This window comes from Melanerpes formicivorus, unplaced genomic scaffold (assembly GCF_026170545.1).
Source record: "Melanerpes formicivorus ecotype bairdi unplaced genomic scaffold, bMelFor1.0.p_v2 SCAF_16, whole genome shotgun sequence".
Lineage (NCBI taxonomy): Eukaryota > Metazoa > Chordata > Aves > Piciformes > Picidae > Melanerpes > Melanerpes formicivorus.
The window spans coordinates 15645264-15664349 of record NW_027142368.1 but is presented as its reverse complement, the minus strand read 5'-3'; the positions used below and the strand labels follow the sequence as shown (position 1 = coordinate 15664349).

The 19086-nt window shown below is 45.1% G+C and overlaps 1 protein-coding gene across 2 annotated transcripts; it reads left to right on the top strand.

The window, feature by feature from the left end:
• The first annotated feature begins 1752 nt into the window (after positions 1–1752).
• On the top strand, positions 1753–18613 carry ZDHHC13 (zinc finger DHHC-type palmitoyltransferase 13). 2 transcript variants are annotated; one of them, XM_068148389.1, is made up of 17 exons: positions 1753–1944; positions 2820–2962; positions 3515–3637; positions 4099–4176; positions 5198–5342; positions 5878–5942; positions 6519–6681; positions 7638–7763; positions 8056–8189; positions 8921–9023; positions 11650–11772; positions 12473–12535; positions 12718–12811; positions 14204–14287; positions 15516–15673; positions 16704–16801; positions 18021–18613. In XM_068148389.1, exons 1-17 carry the CDS (start codon positions 1924–1926, stop codon positions 18154–18156), a joined length of 1857 nt encoding a protein of 618 aa, XP_068004490.1. In that variant the 5' UTR covers positions 1753–1923; the 3' UTR covers positions 18157–18613. The 2 variants fall into 2 exon arrangements, with proteins under 2 accessions (XP_068004490.1, XP_068004489.1); XM_068148388.1 differs by lacking the exon at positions 1753–1944 and adding an exon at positions 2162–2179.
• Positions 18614–19086: the final 473 nt, after the last annotated feature.

Here is a 19086-nt window from a genome sequence, read left to right as displayed (position 1 = left end):
TCTTCTGCGAACTTGCAAACTGGAGTTGTCTCATACCTCAGTGCTTCTGCACTGTGAAGTGCATTTGGCTATGCACAAATAACACAGAAAATTAATTTGAATCGTTCTGAGGTTATGTACAACCCACTGCATGCAAATTCCACAAGCAATCTTAGTGGATTGATGTGAGGGCTGTAACTGGTGGGAGAGGTACAGTGATCCTTTGGTTGGCAGGACTGTGGTGATATTCCTGTAGCTCTGTCAAAACTCCTTGTTGCAGCAGAATTGGAGAAAGATTTATTTTTATGGGTGGTTTTTTCAGGAGAGAGAGGCTAAGGAAATAGCCTCTAGAAGTAAACTGAATGCTATCTGTGCAGCCTCAATTTTTTCTTCAGAAAAGAAACACTTATGTACAAAATCTTATTGCTTATAGTGCTTCATAAAGCAGCATCCAAAGCAATAAGAGAAAATGGGGAATGCATAAGATGATGGTTTTGCATTAATAAAAAAGCATTGTGCTACTTAAATTGCCATTTTCCTGTAATGTAATCTGATTTAGTGCTGGGGTTTATACTTGCTTCTCCGTGGCTTATGCAGTGAAGCAAAATGCTGATTGAAAGGTGCCAAATGCCTCAGTATCTCTTCACCATTATCTAATCCAAATCACACTAATCAGGGGCATAGTCACTTGCAAAAGGCTGTTTGGGAAGCAGAATGATTATTGCAGGACTTTTGAAGACAATGCACTTCATCCAAGTCTTAATCTCTTAAGGCTTGTGGATGAGTAGGAACTGTTCTTACTCATGCTAACACTTAGGTTTGCATCTCGGAGCAGATTTACTAAGTATAAACAAATGAGATGTGGTAGCAGTGTGGCACTGAGGGCAGCAGCAAGGTGCAGAAAAACCCTTACAGAACTCTTCAGTTCTGACTCAATTTATTGTCCACAAATAGCTCAGCAAAGCCATTTGTTGTGTGCTGGAGGGATTTTTTTGACTGAAATGGCAGATATTGCTCTAATGATAAGCAACTTTTGCTGTGACTATACAAAAGAGAAAACACCTTTTTCTCCTTCTGATTGAAAATACTTGCAGGAAACTGCCTACAACGACCTGCCACATGAGCGTCATTAAGGTTGCAACATCAAACCCATGAGTGTTAGAGGATGGATTTATGATGGCCTTAATAACTCCTGCTCTGCCCCCGCTCTACTCTGATGCTGGCTGCTCGCTCCTCTCCCACCCTGCTCTTACCCGTGTGTGGGCAGCATAAACGAGGCATAGGTTTGTTTCGTCATCTGCTCAGCATGGGGATAAATCTTTGGTACCTGTCATACCGTAATGCTTGCTTGCAACGTGCTCACGTGTCGAAACGTTTACGGGCTTCACAATTCTTTCTCGTGTTTCACTATCGACTTGGCAGCCTTTGAACTCTGCGCTGGTCCAGCTGTCCTCTGAGCTTCTGGCGCAAGAGACAGCGGGGGTGGGACAGATGATAACCTGGTAATGATAATGGTTCGTGGGCCAGGCGTGGGGCTCGGATCACTTTCAGCTGAACCCGTTTGCTGCTGACGCAAAGGTGAAGGTTACACCAGCAGAAATGGGCCCGGCCCTGGTCCTTGTCCTTGACCCGGGGGCGATCCCCTATGAAACGCGAATGAATTTTTCCGTGTGGCAGCCTTTGAAAAAGGGAAGGAGGAGCTTGAGACAGAAAAAAACCTAGAAACCGTTGGCCTGCTTGTGCAAGCCGTGCCGGGGGTTAGGGACGGTTTCCCTAGGCAGCCGAGCAGCGCCTGCACCCCGGGAGCCCCAGGCCCTGGGCTGCCCGTGCCCGGCCCCGGCGGTCCCGGTCCCGCCCCCGCCGCGGAGCTGCCGCTCCCCGGAGCTGGTAACCAGGAAGCGGGAGCAGGAAGCTCGGGCGGCTGCGGAGCCTCCGGCGGGGAGGATGGCCGGCGGCGGCCCGGCGGTGAGGGGAGGCCCGGGGCTTGCTGCCGGGGAAGGAGAGAGGGCGGGCTGCTGAGGGGCCGCTGGGAGGGCGGCGCGGCTCTGCCCTCGGTCCGCCCGGCCGGCCGGGGCCGCCCTGCCTGACCCCTGGGGCCGCCCTGCCTGACCCTTGGGGCCGCTGAGGGGAAGCCCTGGGCACGCGCGAGGCGGTGGCGTGGGACTCGGCGGCCCGGGACAGGCTGTGGGCGGCTGGAAGGGTGGCTGGAGCTGGGGAGGGGCGCTGGGCCCGCAGGGTGCCGGGTGTGAGGCCGTGGCTCGTAGCGGGCCGAAGCAGGCAGCGGGGCCGGGGTCTGTACTGCAGCGGGGCTGTAGTAGCCCTGGGTTCTCGGCTGCTCTTGGACCGGGGAAGGAGGCCTGTGCCTGGCGTGGCTTGTTGCTAGTGCCTCGCTCTGGGGGCCAGGCGTGCGCGGGTGCCCTGTGGCTCTCCGGTGTCCTTCTGTACCCAAACCCGGTCGCAGGCGTGGGCTGTCCTTTCTGGCCTGGCAGCCTTGCTCTGGGTGAGGTTGCTGGGTCGGGAGCCAGCTCTGCGAGGCGTTTAATGCCTTTGTGGACCTTAACCATATCCTTGCTGGCCTCGCTTGTCCCCGTGCCAAACACAAAGGACAGGCGCTTGTCGGGTGGGTTTAACCCTGCTGTAAGTTAGCTTCCTTCATAGAACCACTGCACGGTGCTCAAGGGTAGGTGTAGTAGCGGCCCTAGAAGAGCGGGGTAAGGGTGGGATGTGATGTGGTGTGTAACCGTAGCGACCTTCTGATTCTCTATGGTGTGTGCATCTGGTAAAGGGGGAACTGAGGTGGATAAATAATGTTTGTTGACAGCCCTTCTGTTATCCAACAGTGTAAGAACCACTGCCATGGGCCTCATCGACCTCATATGCACGGCTGTCATGGTAGCCACGGGAATAAAGATGTACCGGTGCTACCAGGACCACCTCCCGTTTTGGAAGACCCCAGCACCTGTGACATTGTCAAGGCCACACAGTAAGTCTGTGTTCTGCATAGGCAAAATGGGGAAATTTGTGGGAGTGATCCTCAGATGTGAGCCAGGTAGTAGTAAAACAAGGGAAAAACCACTTAAAGGTACTGTTGTGAATACTTCTGTCATAATAGTATCTCAGCCAGGTTTGGTCAAGGCTCAGCCCAACTCTTTTTACAAGGCTTCCATTGAATTGAGGAGGTTCTTCACCATGAGAGTGGTGAAACCCTGGAATGGGTTGTCCAGGGAGGTGGTCGAGGCCCCGTCCCTGGGGGTGTTTAAGAGCAGGCTGGATGAGGCTCTGGGCAGCCTGATCTAGTGTAGGGTGTCCCTGCCCATGGCAGGGGGGTTGGAACTAGATGATCCTTGTGGTCCCTTCCAACCCTGAATGAAACTATGAAACTATGAATGTAGTGTGGACTTTGCTCAAGTGGGAATTGCTGGGTGATGCTTACTGAGGTTTACGTTTCCTTTAGTAGGTGACTGTCTCTAAATTGGAGGTAATTAACAAATGAATGATAAATAAATCAATATGTTTTGTTCCTCCTCGTTTTAAGGTACGGGATAATAGAGCGATGCAAAGAACTGGTGGAAGCAGGATACGATGTTCGACAGCCGGACAAAGAAAACGTGACTCTTCTTCACTGGGCAGCGATAAACAACAGACAGGAGCTGGTTAAGTAAGCTCTGTAGTCCTTGAGAAAGTGACACAAGTATTCTGCCACTCTTCTTCACATCTTTGTTGCTGTTAGACTTTAAAACAGAGGAACGTGGTGCCTGCGAGGAAAAGCACACAACTCAAATTTCAACCCAATTAGCTTAGTGAAAATGTCACTGAAATGTGAAGTTACTGTGGTTTCTCTGTATGTAAAAATCATGTGGTACATGAAATCATTAGATTTTTTCCTGGGTCTGGTTTGTTTAACAAAGATAAAAGCTGATTTTGTAATTGTCTTGCTAATTACTGTGTTTTTCTCAAGCGTCTTCTCCAGGCAGCATCCTTTACTGCAAAGCTGCTCTTGGCTGTTTGCTTCTCTTTTTTATGATAAGCTGTTTACTTCCAGAGCTATGTTACCCTTAGCATAATGCTTTCATATCTTATTATGCCTATTCTTAATCTTATTGTGTTGCTTTTGCACAGATACTATATTTCCAAAGGTGCAGTAGTGGATCAGCTGGGTGGAGATTTGAATTCCACTCCCCTTCACTGGGCCATTAGGTATGCTTCTTGCAACTACTGATTGTTAATCTGTTAGTGTTAGCAGTTAGGGCAGCATTTTGTGTGGCACAGCAGTGGTCATCTTAAATCACTTTCTGTGGCATATTTTATTGAGGCACAAGGAATTTCACAGCATGTCCATAATAATGCTGAAATCTGTTTTCTGCTTCCTGGCAGCTTAGCAGGCAGCAGTTAATGTGTGTATTGGTGCTTTAGTCACTTGGACTCACATGTTGGTGTTCCCCTAGGGATAGAAAAGTACTCTTCAGATTTTATCTGCAGTAAGTTCTGCCTTAGTGAGCAGAGAAGTTAATTGTGGATGCTTATTAGGATAAAGTTGAAGTCTGAATAAGTTGTGGTCAGAGTTCCCCTCAGACTTCAGCCAGCCTAGCTGATGTGCTTTCAGCTGGTTTAGCTTCTCCCCTGGATTCCCTTGGTGTGCCCTCAGAAGACTCAGTGCTGCCTATCCTGGACTTCAAAGCACAAGCGCTGCTAGTAGGACTAGTGCAAGGTGTCTTGTTACTCAGAGGCATGTAGAGAGGTGTGCAAATGCTCACAATCCTGCCTTGGTCTTCTGCAAAACAAAAAGAAAAAGGTTAGGTGGTGCTTCTGAGAAGGGCTGCACACAGGAGAAGTGGCCACTGTAGAATAGCCACTGTAGGCTAAATTAACATTTTTACCCTAGATGGAGTTATTAAGGTATATATTTTAATAGAAGGTTCTGATTAAAACTATTGATTGTGGCCCTGGGCAGCGTGAGCCAGTTGGAGGTGTCCCTGCTCACTGCAGGGGGGTTGGAGAACACGACCTTTGAGGGTTCCTTCCAACCTGACACTGTCTGTGAATCTGTGATTTAGGGAAAATAGTCATTTCCTGAATAAACCCACAGGAATCTGGAGGTTTCTTTGGGGTTTTTTTGATGGGGGGAGGGGAGGTTGTATGTAGGAAAGCTCAAGCTTTGTTTTCATTAGAATGTCCAGCTTTTGCTATCTCTGTAGTTTCATTTCATGTATCCTTACAGACAAGGACACCTACCTATGGTGATATTATTGCTGAAATGTGGAGCAGATCCCAGTCTGATTGATGGGGAAGGGTTCAGCAGCATTCACTTAGCAGTGCTGTTTCAACACATGCCCATCATCGCTTACCTCGTATCAAAGGGCCAGGTATGTGGCTGATGTACCAGGTATTGTTCCTGCTTATGAGTAGCTGCCTGTGCATAGGACACTTCTCAGAGGTAGGTGATGTGGATTAGGTGATGCAAGTTAGATGTTTAAATGGTCATGTAAAGATAATCAGGTTTTTTTGTTGTTGTAGTAGACCAGTTTGATGTACTTGGCCATTCTGTTATGTGCATCTCTTTACACACAGAAAAGATGGTTAGTGCTGCTTTCCAAGGTACATCTTGTTTATAGTATTTCTGAGCAAAAAGGACAGGAAATAGGGTGAATATGGTTCCCTTAAAATGTCCTTAGTGGACACTTTCTCTTAGCAATATCCTTGGTGGAGACTCAGCATCTTCTGAAAGGAGTGGCATGCAAGGCTGAGGGGGGAAAGCTTAACTGAGCATTGGCTTCTTGGCTGCTATGATTTAGTTTCTTTCCATTAGTGAAGCTAAGCCAATTGTATAACTCTGACCATCTAACTGTCTCCTGAAATCCCTGTTGATCAGTTGCTTGTTACCTTTTCCTTTATGTTTAGGACATAGATGCAACAGACTTGAATGGACAGACACCTTTAATGTTATCAGCACAAAAAGCTGTTGGGTAAGTCATGAATCACTTGAAAAGCAGCTACTTTATTGCACTCAACAAATGGTGAGGTGAAGTTGCTCTTATGAAAACCTTTTGTTGAAAAGGTTTTGCATTCCCTTCTTGCTGTGTTAAAACAGGCAGTGTTTCAGAGATCAGCAGTTAGGAAATAGGGAGTCAAATAGAGCAAAGAAAGTCAAAAGAACCTCTTCAAGACATTCAGGTTTGTGGCTGAGCTGGCTACAGTATTACTGTGCCATATTCTATATCAGAAATTAGAATAAATGGAGATGGAGACAGTAAAATGCATTTAGAATGAATACAATATAAAGATGTAAGGTTGAACACAGTGCTGCAGGAAGATAGAATCTCTATATAATTCATACTTGTTAGAAGGGGAAGGTAGCAGAGTCTGGGAGAGAAAGACCTTCAGGGCAGATCCTGAACCTGCCATTGCTGTGAGAGAAGGCCTTGTGTGCCTGCTCTTGTTTCACAGGTGGGAGCAGAGGTTTTTATAAGGGGTTCAAAAGTTTCATCTTGCAGTATAGCTTACCTTTTCTTTGTTAACTGTTATACTTTATTTTCATCTAGACCAGAACCCACGAGGTTTCTCTTAAAGTTTAACCCCTCTCTCAATGCTGTAGACAATGTTCAAAAGAACACTGCACTGCACTGGGCAATAACATCAGGAAATACCAGTGCAGTGGATCTGCTGCTGGAAGCTGGTGCTAGCCTGGATGTAAAAAATGCCAAGGTAAAAGTTCTTTCATGGTATTTCACTCTGTGATATGAATGTGTAAAATGAATGTCAAGAAAAATCTGAGTCCCTTCCCCTTTGGATACTCTTTGGGAGGGGGATTGACTAAGAGCAGGCCTTTCCCAAAAGGAGTGAGTGCCATTTTTGTGTGATGTGAAGCAAGAAGACAGGTTCTCTGCAATGTCCATTGGATGAACAGCCCAACCTTTCAGTCAGGGGGAGCATACTTGTGTCCCTTGCAGATCCTCCCTCTTTCTTTGTTTAAAGTTGGCTGTTTTCTGCTTGAAAACTTTGTCATGAGGAGAATGACTTTGGGCAGACTTTTTAAAACAGCAGTGTCTTGGTGTCTGTCCAGTGAGACTCCTACAGACTTCAAAAAGATGTCTGTGTCCTCCTGTCAAAAGCAGTGTTTGGTAGTGCCTGTTGGTATGTTCAGAGGGACTTCTGAAAGCCTTCATCCTAATGTTTGTAAAAACTGATAGTGAGAAGCATAAATGTTGGAACTCTCAATTCCTGTGACTCTGCAGATGTTCGCACAGGGCAGTTCTCAGGGTTCATGTACTAAGCTGTGCAGCTTTGCCATCTGCCACTTCATTTTGGTCATGTGTGACTCTGGGGATGTTGTTGTTTTGGTTTTAAAAAGTTAACATAAACGGGAATCCTTCCCTTTCAGTAAGCACATCATATTCTAGCAGACAGTTTAGTGTTTCAGGTTGCTGGAGATAGGCCAACAGATACCTCAAATAGATGCAGTCTGGTTGCAAGTATCAGTGTTTAGAACTACAAAGCACAGAATGAAGCATGCTAAAACTCTGTTGTTTCCTTTGCCTGAAGAAAAAGAAAACAGGGGAAGTGAATGCCAAATTGTTCTTGTTTTAGCAGTATTTACTTCGTGCTTCTGTTAGAAGGGAAAGCTTAAGTGCATCAAGAAATCAATGTTTCTGTTGTTATAGGGAGAGACACCACTTGACCTTGCTTATCAGAGTCTGAATCGCTTTGTGGTTTATATGGTGAAAGAGGAAGAAAGAATGAGAAGCAGAAGAAACAGCAGGTTACTGAAAATCATAGAGAAGTATGAGGTAATGGCACCAGTAATGACAAATGGAAATGCAGCCACAGCATTCTGTGTCTAGAACAACATACAGCTTAGCTCTTCTCTGACAGGAAGGTTGCTGGAATTGGATACATGAAAGTGAAACACTTGAAATGCATGTGGCAGTGGTTTGGGTGGGGGATTTGGTGTTTGCTGTGTTCATGTGTCACACTATCTTACCTGAGTCTTTCAGCATTTGTTATGACGTTATCTGAGTACCTCTGCAGTAGGTCCTGCCTGAATACTTTGCCACATGTTAACAGTATTCATTTTAATAGGTCATCCTGCTGCTGGCATCTTCCTTGGCACTGATATGGGCTGTAGGATATGTAATGAACCTAAGTTCTGATTCCTGGCTCCTGAAAGGAGGACTGCTTCTCTTGCTGCTATTTGGGATGGCCCTGTTTATGAGGTCTGTGGCTTTTTGGTCTCTCTATCTAGCACAACATTCTTTTCAGAGTTTAGTTGCCCTTAGCATAAAAAATACCTCCTGAGGAATGGTTGCAGAGTGTGGGAAGGGTTTAAATCTGTTTGCTTTGTAGAATGACTGTAGAAATTGAATGTGTGTTTAGCTGTGCAAAGTGAGTTTTATCATCACTGAATGATGTGAGAAAAACCACTGAAGTGTTTAAGCAGTCTGTTAGGTAATTTTAATGTTAAAAACTGTTACTGAAGGTCTGCCCCTGGCAGACACAGATATCTATGCACAATGCTCAGAAGTGTGCTCAACTTTTCCTTCTGTATTTGTGGCACTGGTTGATTAAGCCTCATTCTTTCTCCCACTCTGCTCCTCAGCCCTCCCAGTGTTACCCTCAGCTGCTTTGCAGGCTTCTTGCCTTCTTCAACAGCTCCTGCAGCAGTTGGTGTTCCTTGAAATGGCAGTGCTGTCCACATGGCACCAGCACTTTACCCCAGTGCTGCAGCACTTCTGCTGTTTAAGATTAGTCTGGAGCAGAGCACTCCCCAGTGTTACTTCTGCTTTGTTAACCCCCTACACAGCTGGCTAAAGAATGCTGCTGGTGACAATTTGCTCTGAGAGAGACTTGTTGTATACTGTGTGTGTGAAGCTTCATTTAGAGTCTCTGGAACTGCATTTTAAATAATCTTTATAAAAAGGACATTTTGCTTTGGATATTCTTGCAGGCAATGTGTGGGGCTCAAAAATTTAAGGTACCTTCCCACAGCATTTCTGCTAAGTTCAATCTTCTGGATGTCCATTACCTGTTTTTTCTGGCTCCTGCCTGATATCCTTTATATTCAACAATGCAGTAGAACTCTCCTTACAGTGCCTCAGAAATCCGAGTCTGGTCATGCAACAGGTTGCCCAGGGAGGTAGTTGAGGCCCTGTCAATGAAGATATGCAAGGTCAGGCTGGACAAAGCTCTGAGCAACCTGCTGTAGTGGTGGATTTCCCTGCTGACTGCAGGGAGGTTGGACTAGATGACCTTTGGAGGTCCCTTCCAACCCAACCCATTCTATAGAATCATAATTCCACCTAGTACTGTCTGGTAAGATTGGTTTGATTCCTTTGGGCCAGGGTGAAATAACTGAGTTTAAACTGAAGCTAAATACAAACTAAATATCTGTGCCTTTCTTTTGTCTTGAGCAGATATTTGTGTGCAGCTCTGAACTATTTCTTATGTTACTGGAGTATCAAAATGAACACAGCCTAATTGTCTCTGTTACCATCTCCACGTGACTCTCTCATCTTCCTCACTCAGGCTCTCCTGCAGTGATATATTTTGGCATGCAGTACAACCAAGTAGCACATGCATTAAAAACCAATCTTCCAAGCATCTCTTCTTCCTGAGAGAGCAAGTTTTTGGCACTTGGTGGTATTCAGGCCAAAAGCAAAACCACCTCCCTAGCCCTGAAAAAAACCAGCCAGCAACCAAGGAACAAATTTCTTCACATCCCACCAAAACAGGCTTTCCAGTCTCCTGTCTGTCTTTATGCCCAGGTTATGCTGCATCCTCTGTGTACAAGGCATTCATGTCTGCCTTTCATTTCCTTTTCTTTGAGGAGCCTTTGCAGTGCATTTGAGTAGTTAACACTCAGAGTTCAGTGCCCTGCTGTTCTGTGACACAGAGGGGTATCTATTTATTTATTTATTGATTAAGTTTTCTGTAAAGCCCTTCAGGGAGCTGCTTGGAGCTGTAATTAATTTTGTCCTAAAGCAGCTAGAATATATTGTTACACAATTTTAATTGATTTTTAATTACTTCATCCTTTAAGGGGCATTTTCTTTTGTACTGTTCCAAATTAAGATATATCCTTAATAGAATTAGCAGGATTAACTTTGATGAACTGATCAAGAGTGTTCCTGCAGGGGATGCACACATATGCTTGTCTAAATGGAAATCATGTTAAGCAGTGGTGCAGTGTGAAGTTTTTTAGGGTTTTCTTGGCATCATCTAAATGAAGAAGTACTTCAGTGATAGGGGTTTGAGTCAGGCACTCTGCTGAAGACAGTGAGCATAGTGCCAGGTCCTGCTCCTGGGTCAGGGCAATCCCAAGCACAGTTCCAGGCTGGGTGAGGAATGAAGCAAGAGCAGTCCCAAGGAGAAGGCCTTGGGGGTGTCAGTTGATGACAAACTCACTGTGAGCCAACAGTGGTCACTGGCAGCCCAGAAGGCAGGCATGTGCTGAGCTGTATCAATGATCCAACCACAGCTTGGGCATATGAGCAATGGGTGGCCTCCATTGCACTATCCAACTCTTTCTCATTAATCCTTTCCTTCTGGAATTGATCAGAGGTCTGAGTGTTACAGAAGAGGCTGGTATTTTACTTACCTGTGTTTATATCTGAATGAAAATCCAGCCACAGCAATTAAGGACTACTCTCAGCTCCAAACAAAACCAACAGTACTGCAGACAGACCAGCAGAATCCACAGGAAATCATTTTGACTTACCCAAGTGCACCCTGCAATTGCATTGCAACAAGCACAGACAGCACCAACACTTCCTCCTTTATTATCTTGGTTTTAATTAGAGCTACTTTGCAGTGGCTTTAGTTTGTAAGCCAAAACCATCTTGAGGTTGCAGTTGGTGATTTTTAAGAGTTATTCCCACTGTGCTGTGTGTATTGTGGTGGGGTGGTCACTGGAGGTGGAATCCAGGCCTGGCCTCTCTGCTCCCTGGTGGCATCATGGGCTGTCCTTTGCTTGAATTTAATTGGCATGAAACTTGTCTCACTCAACATCCCTCTGTTGCTGTATGGGGATAGTTAATCTTGAGATGTTTTTCTCCCCCTTTCACCTGACATACAGATGGTTTTAATCCATAGTGTAAAAGTTATGTTCCTAATGATTCTATCTCCTCCCTCATGGATAATAATAATTTGTCTGCTGGAGAAGTTGTAGCAAATAACTGTACATAAAAAGTCCTGACAAATTATTATTATCCATGAGGGAGGCTGTAGAGTCAGCTGGATGAATTAGGGGTGTGTGCAGCAGTCAAACATCTTACAGCTGCTGGAAGCTTAATAACTATGCAGGTCTGATTGGTATTGTTTAAATAAAATAGAAAAGCTTCAGAGGGGAAAAGAGAAATTGAATTAATTTTGCATCTGTTAAATATTCAGAGGCTGAAACCTGCACTCTGCTGGTGAGGATGACAGGGAGCTGTGTGGTGATGGAGGTTTATACAGTTGTAAAAGTCTCCAGTGTACAAACTGAGCAGAATATTCAGCCTCTCTGATGTGGTGGCCCCTGAAGGCCAGAGAAGATCCTGCTGGAAAAATGAAAGCCATTCTTTACCTTTTTGTCTGTTGCTTATGAAATAACAAACTAATTGGAGAATATTTTGTCTTACAAATAGCAGTGCTAAGAGAATATCAGTAAGAATACATTCCTTAACCTGAATGTTACATGTAACCAACACAATTCTTGAGATCCCTGCCTTGTTCAGTCTGCTGGGGCTCCTGTATTATTTCTACAAAACTTGGAGAACTGATCCTGGATATGTTAAGACCTCAGAAAAAGAAAGAAAAGAGGTAAGTGAAACAGAAGGGAAGGGCCAGGCTGCTGCAGCACATCAGTACTTTGGGTTTACTTGGTGGTCCTGTGCAGCCTTGATAAACCTGAAAGTCATAGAATCAGTAAGGTTGGAAAAGACCTCAGCAATCATCAAGTCCAACCTGTCACCAGTGGTGCAATACTGGTCTATTTGTTGTTCTTTTAAAGAGTTTTTAGATCATAGCTCATGTCTCTTACTACTGCTTCTTACCTTCATCATCCTGCCATAACTGCCTTGCCTCCATCTTGGTCTCCTCAGCCTGTGGATTAAGGAAAGGATTTTGCCTGTGGTCTTTCTGCTCTCCATCAGGCTCTAGTTCTGCAGAGTGCCAGAGAGAACAAGCTGCAGTTTTAACTTGCTGCTACAGAGCTAGTAAATGTTGTCTATCTAGTAATTGTAAAGGAACAGTAAATGTAGCAGGTCTCTTCATCCCTCTGAAGGCTGGCTGACTGTATGAGAGGTCCCTTGTATCTTAATACCATCTCATTTTTAAGAGCATTTCAGTCACAGTATCAATTAATTATGGCAACCCAGAATAATGCTGCATTAGCCTGGACCTTTGTGAATAGCAAGGACTTGGTGCTGGCAGTCAAAATGCTTATGAACTGCAAATTTAACTTCATAGATGCACTTGAAAATGTGAAACAAATGTAAGTGAGAGCTCCTTTGTGTTTCAGAACATTGCAGCCCTCGCAGAAGCAGGTTGCTTGGACTTCAGAACGTTTTGCACTTCATGCCTTGTAAGTGGGGCTTTGGTATTTGTTCAGTACTGGGTCTGTAGTTCTCATCTCTATTCTGGGCTGTGGGGTCTGCTCTACAGTAAATTGTACAAAATAGAAAGGTGTCCATGGGATGATGTCCTAAACTGTGAGCAAAGCAGATGCTTTTGCTGTGACTGCTCTTTTCCTCCATCCTCAACTAGGTGAGGAAGCCTTTGAGATCTATGCATTGCCTTGCCTGTGATTCCTGTGTGGCCAGATACGATCAGCATTCTCTGTGGATTGGACAGTGCATAGGTGAGAGTGCTGTTACATTCAGTTTGCAAATGCCATGTATTTTAAAAGTCACAGAAGTAGCATTGATCTGCTTAGAGAGAGAGAGAGCACACCTGATACAAGAATACACAGCTGGTGTTGAAGAGTGTCAGAGGCAAATTAGTTGGATGGTAGAGAGAAAGACAACTCAGATGTTTAAAGGGATGGAGTGTTCACCCTAAGAGCAGAGACCAAAAATTCTGGGAGACTTGAGAGAAGAAGCAAGAGGGAATAGGACTGAGACTTTGAAAACAAAAAGCCCAAACCTCCAAAGCAATGCAGATGGTGTCTAAAGTGAAGGCAGAACTGCTATTTGCCGAGCACACCAGACTAGAGCTAGGGGAGCCTCAGTGAAAATAGCAACTGCATTTCAAATTGGTCAAGATAAAAATGTCTTTACATGGCAGATAATGACATTTTGGAGCTTCCTGCTCTAAGGGTGTGCAGATACAGCCAGTATCAGGAGGTTCAGAAAGGGATTAGACAACCTTTTGACAACGTGTGTGAAAGAAGATCCAAACAGAACTAGGCAAGAATGCACACTGACATTTTAATGCAGTAGCTGTGGGAGGGGAGAAGGAGCTCTAGGAAGTGGCCAGGCTCGTTTGTCCTCCTGACCTAATGCTGCATGTTGTCACTGTGGAGACAGTGACATGGAGCAGCTGGAGCACTGAGATAACCCCACAGGGCTGGTTTTTCTGTTCTTGTGTTCTCTGAGAAACCTTCTTCCTTTCTATCTCATCCCTGGTGATGCTCAAGATAGAAAGGCCAGAGCTTTCCATCTGTAGCAATAGATTTCTAGCATACCCTTTTGCCAACAGCTTTTCTGTAATGTTAAACAATGGGGAATGTTTTTCTGCTGTCTGCTGTTTACAAGATGGGGAGACATCCTTCTGATGCATTGCTCAAACCCCTGAGCCATGGCAATTGTGATTTAAAGAGAAAATAATTGTCTGTCTTCGTGTAAATGTTTCTCTGCCAGAAGTCTGGGGCTTTTATGCATAGCTTTGTGGTTGGGAAGGTCAAACAATTAAGTTGAATAGCTCAGATTTTTCATTCATTTGAGACAATTGTAGTGTGCATGGGGAGAGCTGTGGTTGCATAATTAGTCCTCATCTAGCTAAAACAGCTGAAGGCATGCTTGGAAGGAGAGACAAATCCTGGTGGACTTTATCAGAATTAATTGTCTTATATACATTGGGATGGCCTACTGGAGAAAGTTGAGAAAGAAATCAGCTTTGTCAAACTCTCTTGAGGGTAACAGAGGCAATAATGAGAAGTGCTTTTGATTCTCTTCATTTCTGTTAACTGAGGGGGAAATGCAAATACTGCAGGATGGTAACATGTCAGTCTTCCTCCTTGCCTCAAATGCAGGCGTTGGGAACCACCGTTACTACCTGCTCTTCCTCTCCTTCCTGACTATGACTGGTGTCTGCCTGCTTTATGGAACTCTGCTGTGTAGGTATCCAAGAATTGGTTGTAATTTAGCTTTCAAGGATGTGTGTGTGTGGCTGTTTTTCCACCAGTTCCTTTTCAGCAAGTGTAGTTAGACCTGTGCAGGTGGTCCCATATCTCACCAATGTTATTAGGTAATTCTGGTTTTGTGTGCCAATAGATCAGATCTGAGTCTCTGCTCAAATATTTGTGTGTGAGATTTGTGTTTAATAAAAACTAACATACAGCTCTAGTGGGATGTCCACTGAAAAACACCATATCAGAAAGCAGTGAGAGATGGAAAGGTGCAGCCCTGTGGAGGCAGGTCAGGCTGCAGGTTCTAGTCTGCATGCACTTACTGCAACAGAAAATTAGTTTGTAACTATGTTATTGCAGAGACTTGAGTTTATTGTTTGAAAATATCCATACTGAGCACTTGCAAAAAGGTTCTTTGTGGTTTTAAAAGTAGTGATAACCTCAAACAGAGGAGAGCTGTATATGTCATTTGTCCATTCAAACTATTAATGTGGGGAATGAGGACACTTCTTGGAGGAGGGAAGAGAGCTCTTACAGTGTAGAATAGAATAGACCAGGTTGGAAGAGACCTTCAAGATCATTGTGTCCAACCCATCAACCAATCCAAGCCACCTAAACAACTAACCCATGGCACCAAGCACCCCATCAAGTCTCCTCCTGAACACCTCCAGTGATGGTGACTCCACCACCTCCCCAGGCAGCACATTCCAATGGGCAATCACTCTCTCTGTATAGAACTTCTTCCTAACACCCTATCTAAACCTCCCCTGGTACAGCCTGAGACTCTGTCCTCTTGTTCTGGTACTGGCTGCCTGGGAGAAGAGACCAACCCTCCCCCTGGCTACAACCTCCCTTCAGGTAGTTGAGAGAGCAATAAGGTCACCCCTGAGTCTCCTCCTCTCCAGGCTAAGCAACCCCAGCTCCCTCAGCCTCTCTTCATAGGGCTTGTGTTCCAAACCCCTTACCAACTTTGTTGCCTTAGGATGAATGAACACAGCGCTAGAACACAGCTGCAAAGTAGAGAGAGTTAGTAAACACCTGCTGTGGAGGTGGTGCAGCCAGAGCAGCAAGCAGTCACCTGTCCCCGTGGGTGCTTCTCAGTAGGAACAGGAGCTATCAAGCGTGCTGTTTCTAGAGCGTGTTGCTGTCTGCTGCTCCTGCTATGCAAATAATCTTTGCTCAGTTCTTGCAGTTAACTGTTTGTGCATCTCTTCAGATTGGTCAAACCATTGTGCAACAAGTTATCAGCAGGATGGAGCCTGGATGTACTTCACCCAGATAACTCTGTGTTCCCCCTGGGTTTCTTACATCTTTGCCATAGGCTGTTTCCACACGGCGTGGGCTTCGCTGTCGCTGATGGTTCAGCTCTATCAGGTATTGTTCTGCTTCAGTTTGGGCTCCTCTCTTTAAGTCATGGTATTAAAACTTCTCCCTAGATGATTTGCTCCCAGAAATACTTTGTGCCTGCTTTCCTTGACTAATGTCACATCTAGGTGCTTTTCTTACTAGGGGCAGTCCTTTATGTTCCCCAGGTACTTGTGCACTCAGCATTGCCATGTTAAAAGTAGAATCACAGTCTGCACATCGTTCCTGTAACCAAGTTCTGGGTTTATTGGGCAAGAAACTTACTTGACTAATGCTGTGTCCAGTTTTGGGCTCCCCAGTTCAAGAGAGGCAGGGCTATTCTGGAGAGAGTCCCAATGGAGGCTCTGAGGGTAATTGAGGAACTTAAACATCTCTGCTATGAAGAAAGGCTGAGAGCCCTGGGGCTGTTTAGTCTGGAGAAGAGAAGGCTGAGAGGGGATCTGATCAGCATCTATAAATACCTGAGGGGTGGGTGTCAGGATGAAGAGGCCAGGCTCTTTTTGGTGGTGCCCAGTGATTGGACAAGGAAGAGTGGGCACAAGCTGGGACACAGGAGGCTGCATCTCAACATGAGGAGACGCAGTATTGCAGGTGTGGTCTCAGCTGGGCAGAGCAGAGGGGGAGGAGAGCCTCGAGTCTCTGACAGCTACTTAACCTTTTTTGAGAAGCTGCTTTGTGCTTTTCAGGGAATCTTTTCCTGTCAGGTTGTGTGGTAGGATGTAGACAAAGCCTGAGGAGATGGTGCTTAGTTGCCATGGGTCTTAGCCTTGTACAGACATCTGTAATGGTGCAGTCTTCAGAGCCATCCAATTAAGCTGCCTTCTCCGTGGAGTCGTTAATGTTACAGCTTGCTGGGTTCCATTTCAGTCCAAGTGACATTTAAAATCCTACTTTTAAGTCATTAATTATGGCAGTAGTTACTTGTTAGACACAGCCAACCTCTCCTCCCTCTCTTCCTAATGGTACCTTTTAGTCTCACCAGAATTTTAATTAGTGCTGTTCATGTTTTAACCATGACTTGCATTTCCTTTTCGGTAAGATCGCGTTCTTGGGCTTGACCTCACATGAAAGGATCAACCTTCTGACACAGGGAAAATCATCTAAGCATCCTGTGTCACTCAGGAGAACTCCATACAAGTGAGTATTAGTGAACAGTGTATTTAAGCATGCATTTTATCAGTACTGATTTGAGTGTGGCCAGCAGGCAGGGGAGGGGATTCTGCACCTTTACTCTGCTCTTGTGAAACCCCACCTCAAACACTGTGTCCAGTTCTGGTGCCCCACACAGAGCTGTTGGAGTGAGACCAGAGGAGGGCTACAAAGGTGATCCAAGGGCAGGAACACCTCTGCTGTGGGGATAGGCTGAGGGAACTGGGGTTGTTGAGCCTAGAGAGGACCTTGGAGCTGCCTTCCAATACCTGAAGAGGAGGTATTGGAGAGGGGCTTTTCAGAAGGGTGTCCAGCAACAGGACAAAGGGGAATGGCTTTATGCTGAGGGAGAGTAGGTTTAGACTGGATCTTAGGAAGAAGCTCTTCAGTGTGAGGGTAGTGAGACTCTCTGGAATAGGTTGCCCAGGGAAGTTGTGGATGCCTTCTCCCTGGGGGTGTTCAAGGCCAGACTGGATGAGGCCTCAAGCAGCTGAGCCAAGTGAGAGGCATCCCTGCCCATGGCTGGGAGGTGGGAGATGATCTCTGAGGTTCCTTCCAACCTGAGCCATTCTATGATTCATAGATGCAAAAAAGCAGTAGGCTGTGGATGTGCCAGTCATGCCTGTGCTGAGAGGAGGGAATGGATTTCATTTTCCTTGCTGAGAACTTCTTTGCCCCAGGAAATAAACACCCAGCGTAGGAGCGACTGGGCTTCTTTCTGCATGTTTGTGTTTCTAAGGTGTGCCAAAATCAGTCCATAGCATTGACCAGGAGGTCCTGTTGTAGGCCTGGGAGGGTGTTTGCCTTTCACTTGTTCATTTATGCCTGTTCTGTAGGTTCAGAAGTAGAATTAAGGTATGAACTGCCCCCTTTTTGGCATCTCCTGCAGTATTTAGCTGAACAGAGAAGTTACCAACATTTCCTTGTTAGACCAGAAGCCTGTGTGTCCTCATGTGTTAAGTGATGAGCTCTTGCTGAGTACCAACTTGTGAATATCTGAGTTGAGCTTCATTTGCTCTCACTCTTTAATGTCATGTAGGTTGTAAAAGACCAGCAGAGGATTAATGCTCAACAGAGACCTGTTCTTAAGTCAATGTCCTCATTGACAGCCTTACATCTTACACATTCAACACAAGCCAGTACTTATTTTTGGTGCTTGCAGTCTTCTTTTGTTTGGTTTATTCAGAGGTCTTTCTCTCCTTTTCAGTCTTGGATGCTTCCAGAACCTTGCAGACTTTTTCCAGTGTGGTTGCTTTGGGATGTTCAGACCCAACGCAGTTGACTGGACCAAGCAGTACAACCTTTTTCATCTGACAAAGGAGAAAACTGTCCATGCTGTTTGAAGTTTGGCTGAGTTGAAAGCTAAATAAAAGTGGATGTTTTGTGACTTTTTACAGATTCTGCTGCAGTTGCTTGGGTTTTATTGTCATTGTTGTTTCAGATATTAAACTTCTCTTGCATAAGCCACAGCAGGTTTGTATATGGAACAAGCACTGTATGTCTGTGTCGATAGAGTTTGAGCTGCAACTTGGAAATTGGATGTGCTGAGAGGACACTGAGAGTATATTTTTTCAAGGTAGGTCCTTGGGGTAGAGTTTCTAAACCAGGTTTGTACTCTGCTTTTATTTTTTTTCAGAGAACACAATCAGATTGCCTTTGGAAAAACAAGGGGGATGTTCACATTTTAAAACTTCCTGTGAGAACTACCTTGTAATTTTATTGCTGATGTTGTGAAAGCCTCGATGAAGTCTTTGTATTTGCAGAGTTTACATGTAATAAACTAGAACTTTATGCTTCTAAGTGTGTTTCTTACAGACTGAAATAGATTGGAAAGGCTGTGTGACCAGTGAAGTGTTTAAGAAGAGGTAAGCACAAAGCCATGAGAAAAACCCTGACTCTTTGCCTTGTGTTTGCATCTTTCTGTGTTCTCTTAGTGTATGGAAATGGGGAAGCTGATGAGGGAAAATAGGGAGGGGGGGTTAGTCCCAGCTGCATGCATGAATCCTTGCTGGCTAGATGTCAACCATGTTCACAAGCAAAAGCTACAACATCACCTGGAATGCCCAGCAGGGCAGTGTGGCTTTGAATACAAGTCCAAGTAGGTGATAATGAAAACAAGCAGGGAAACAGATCAAGATCTGAAAATTAAATACCATCAAGAGCTGACAAGATGAGAGTAAAGCAGGCTAAGGAAACAATTGTTGTGGTTAAGAAATGGGGGGGTTCAGTCATCTCTCTGCAATGCATTTATCTGAGGCACTGTAGAACATAAA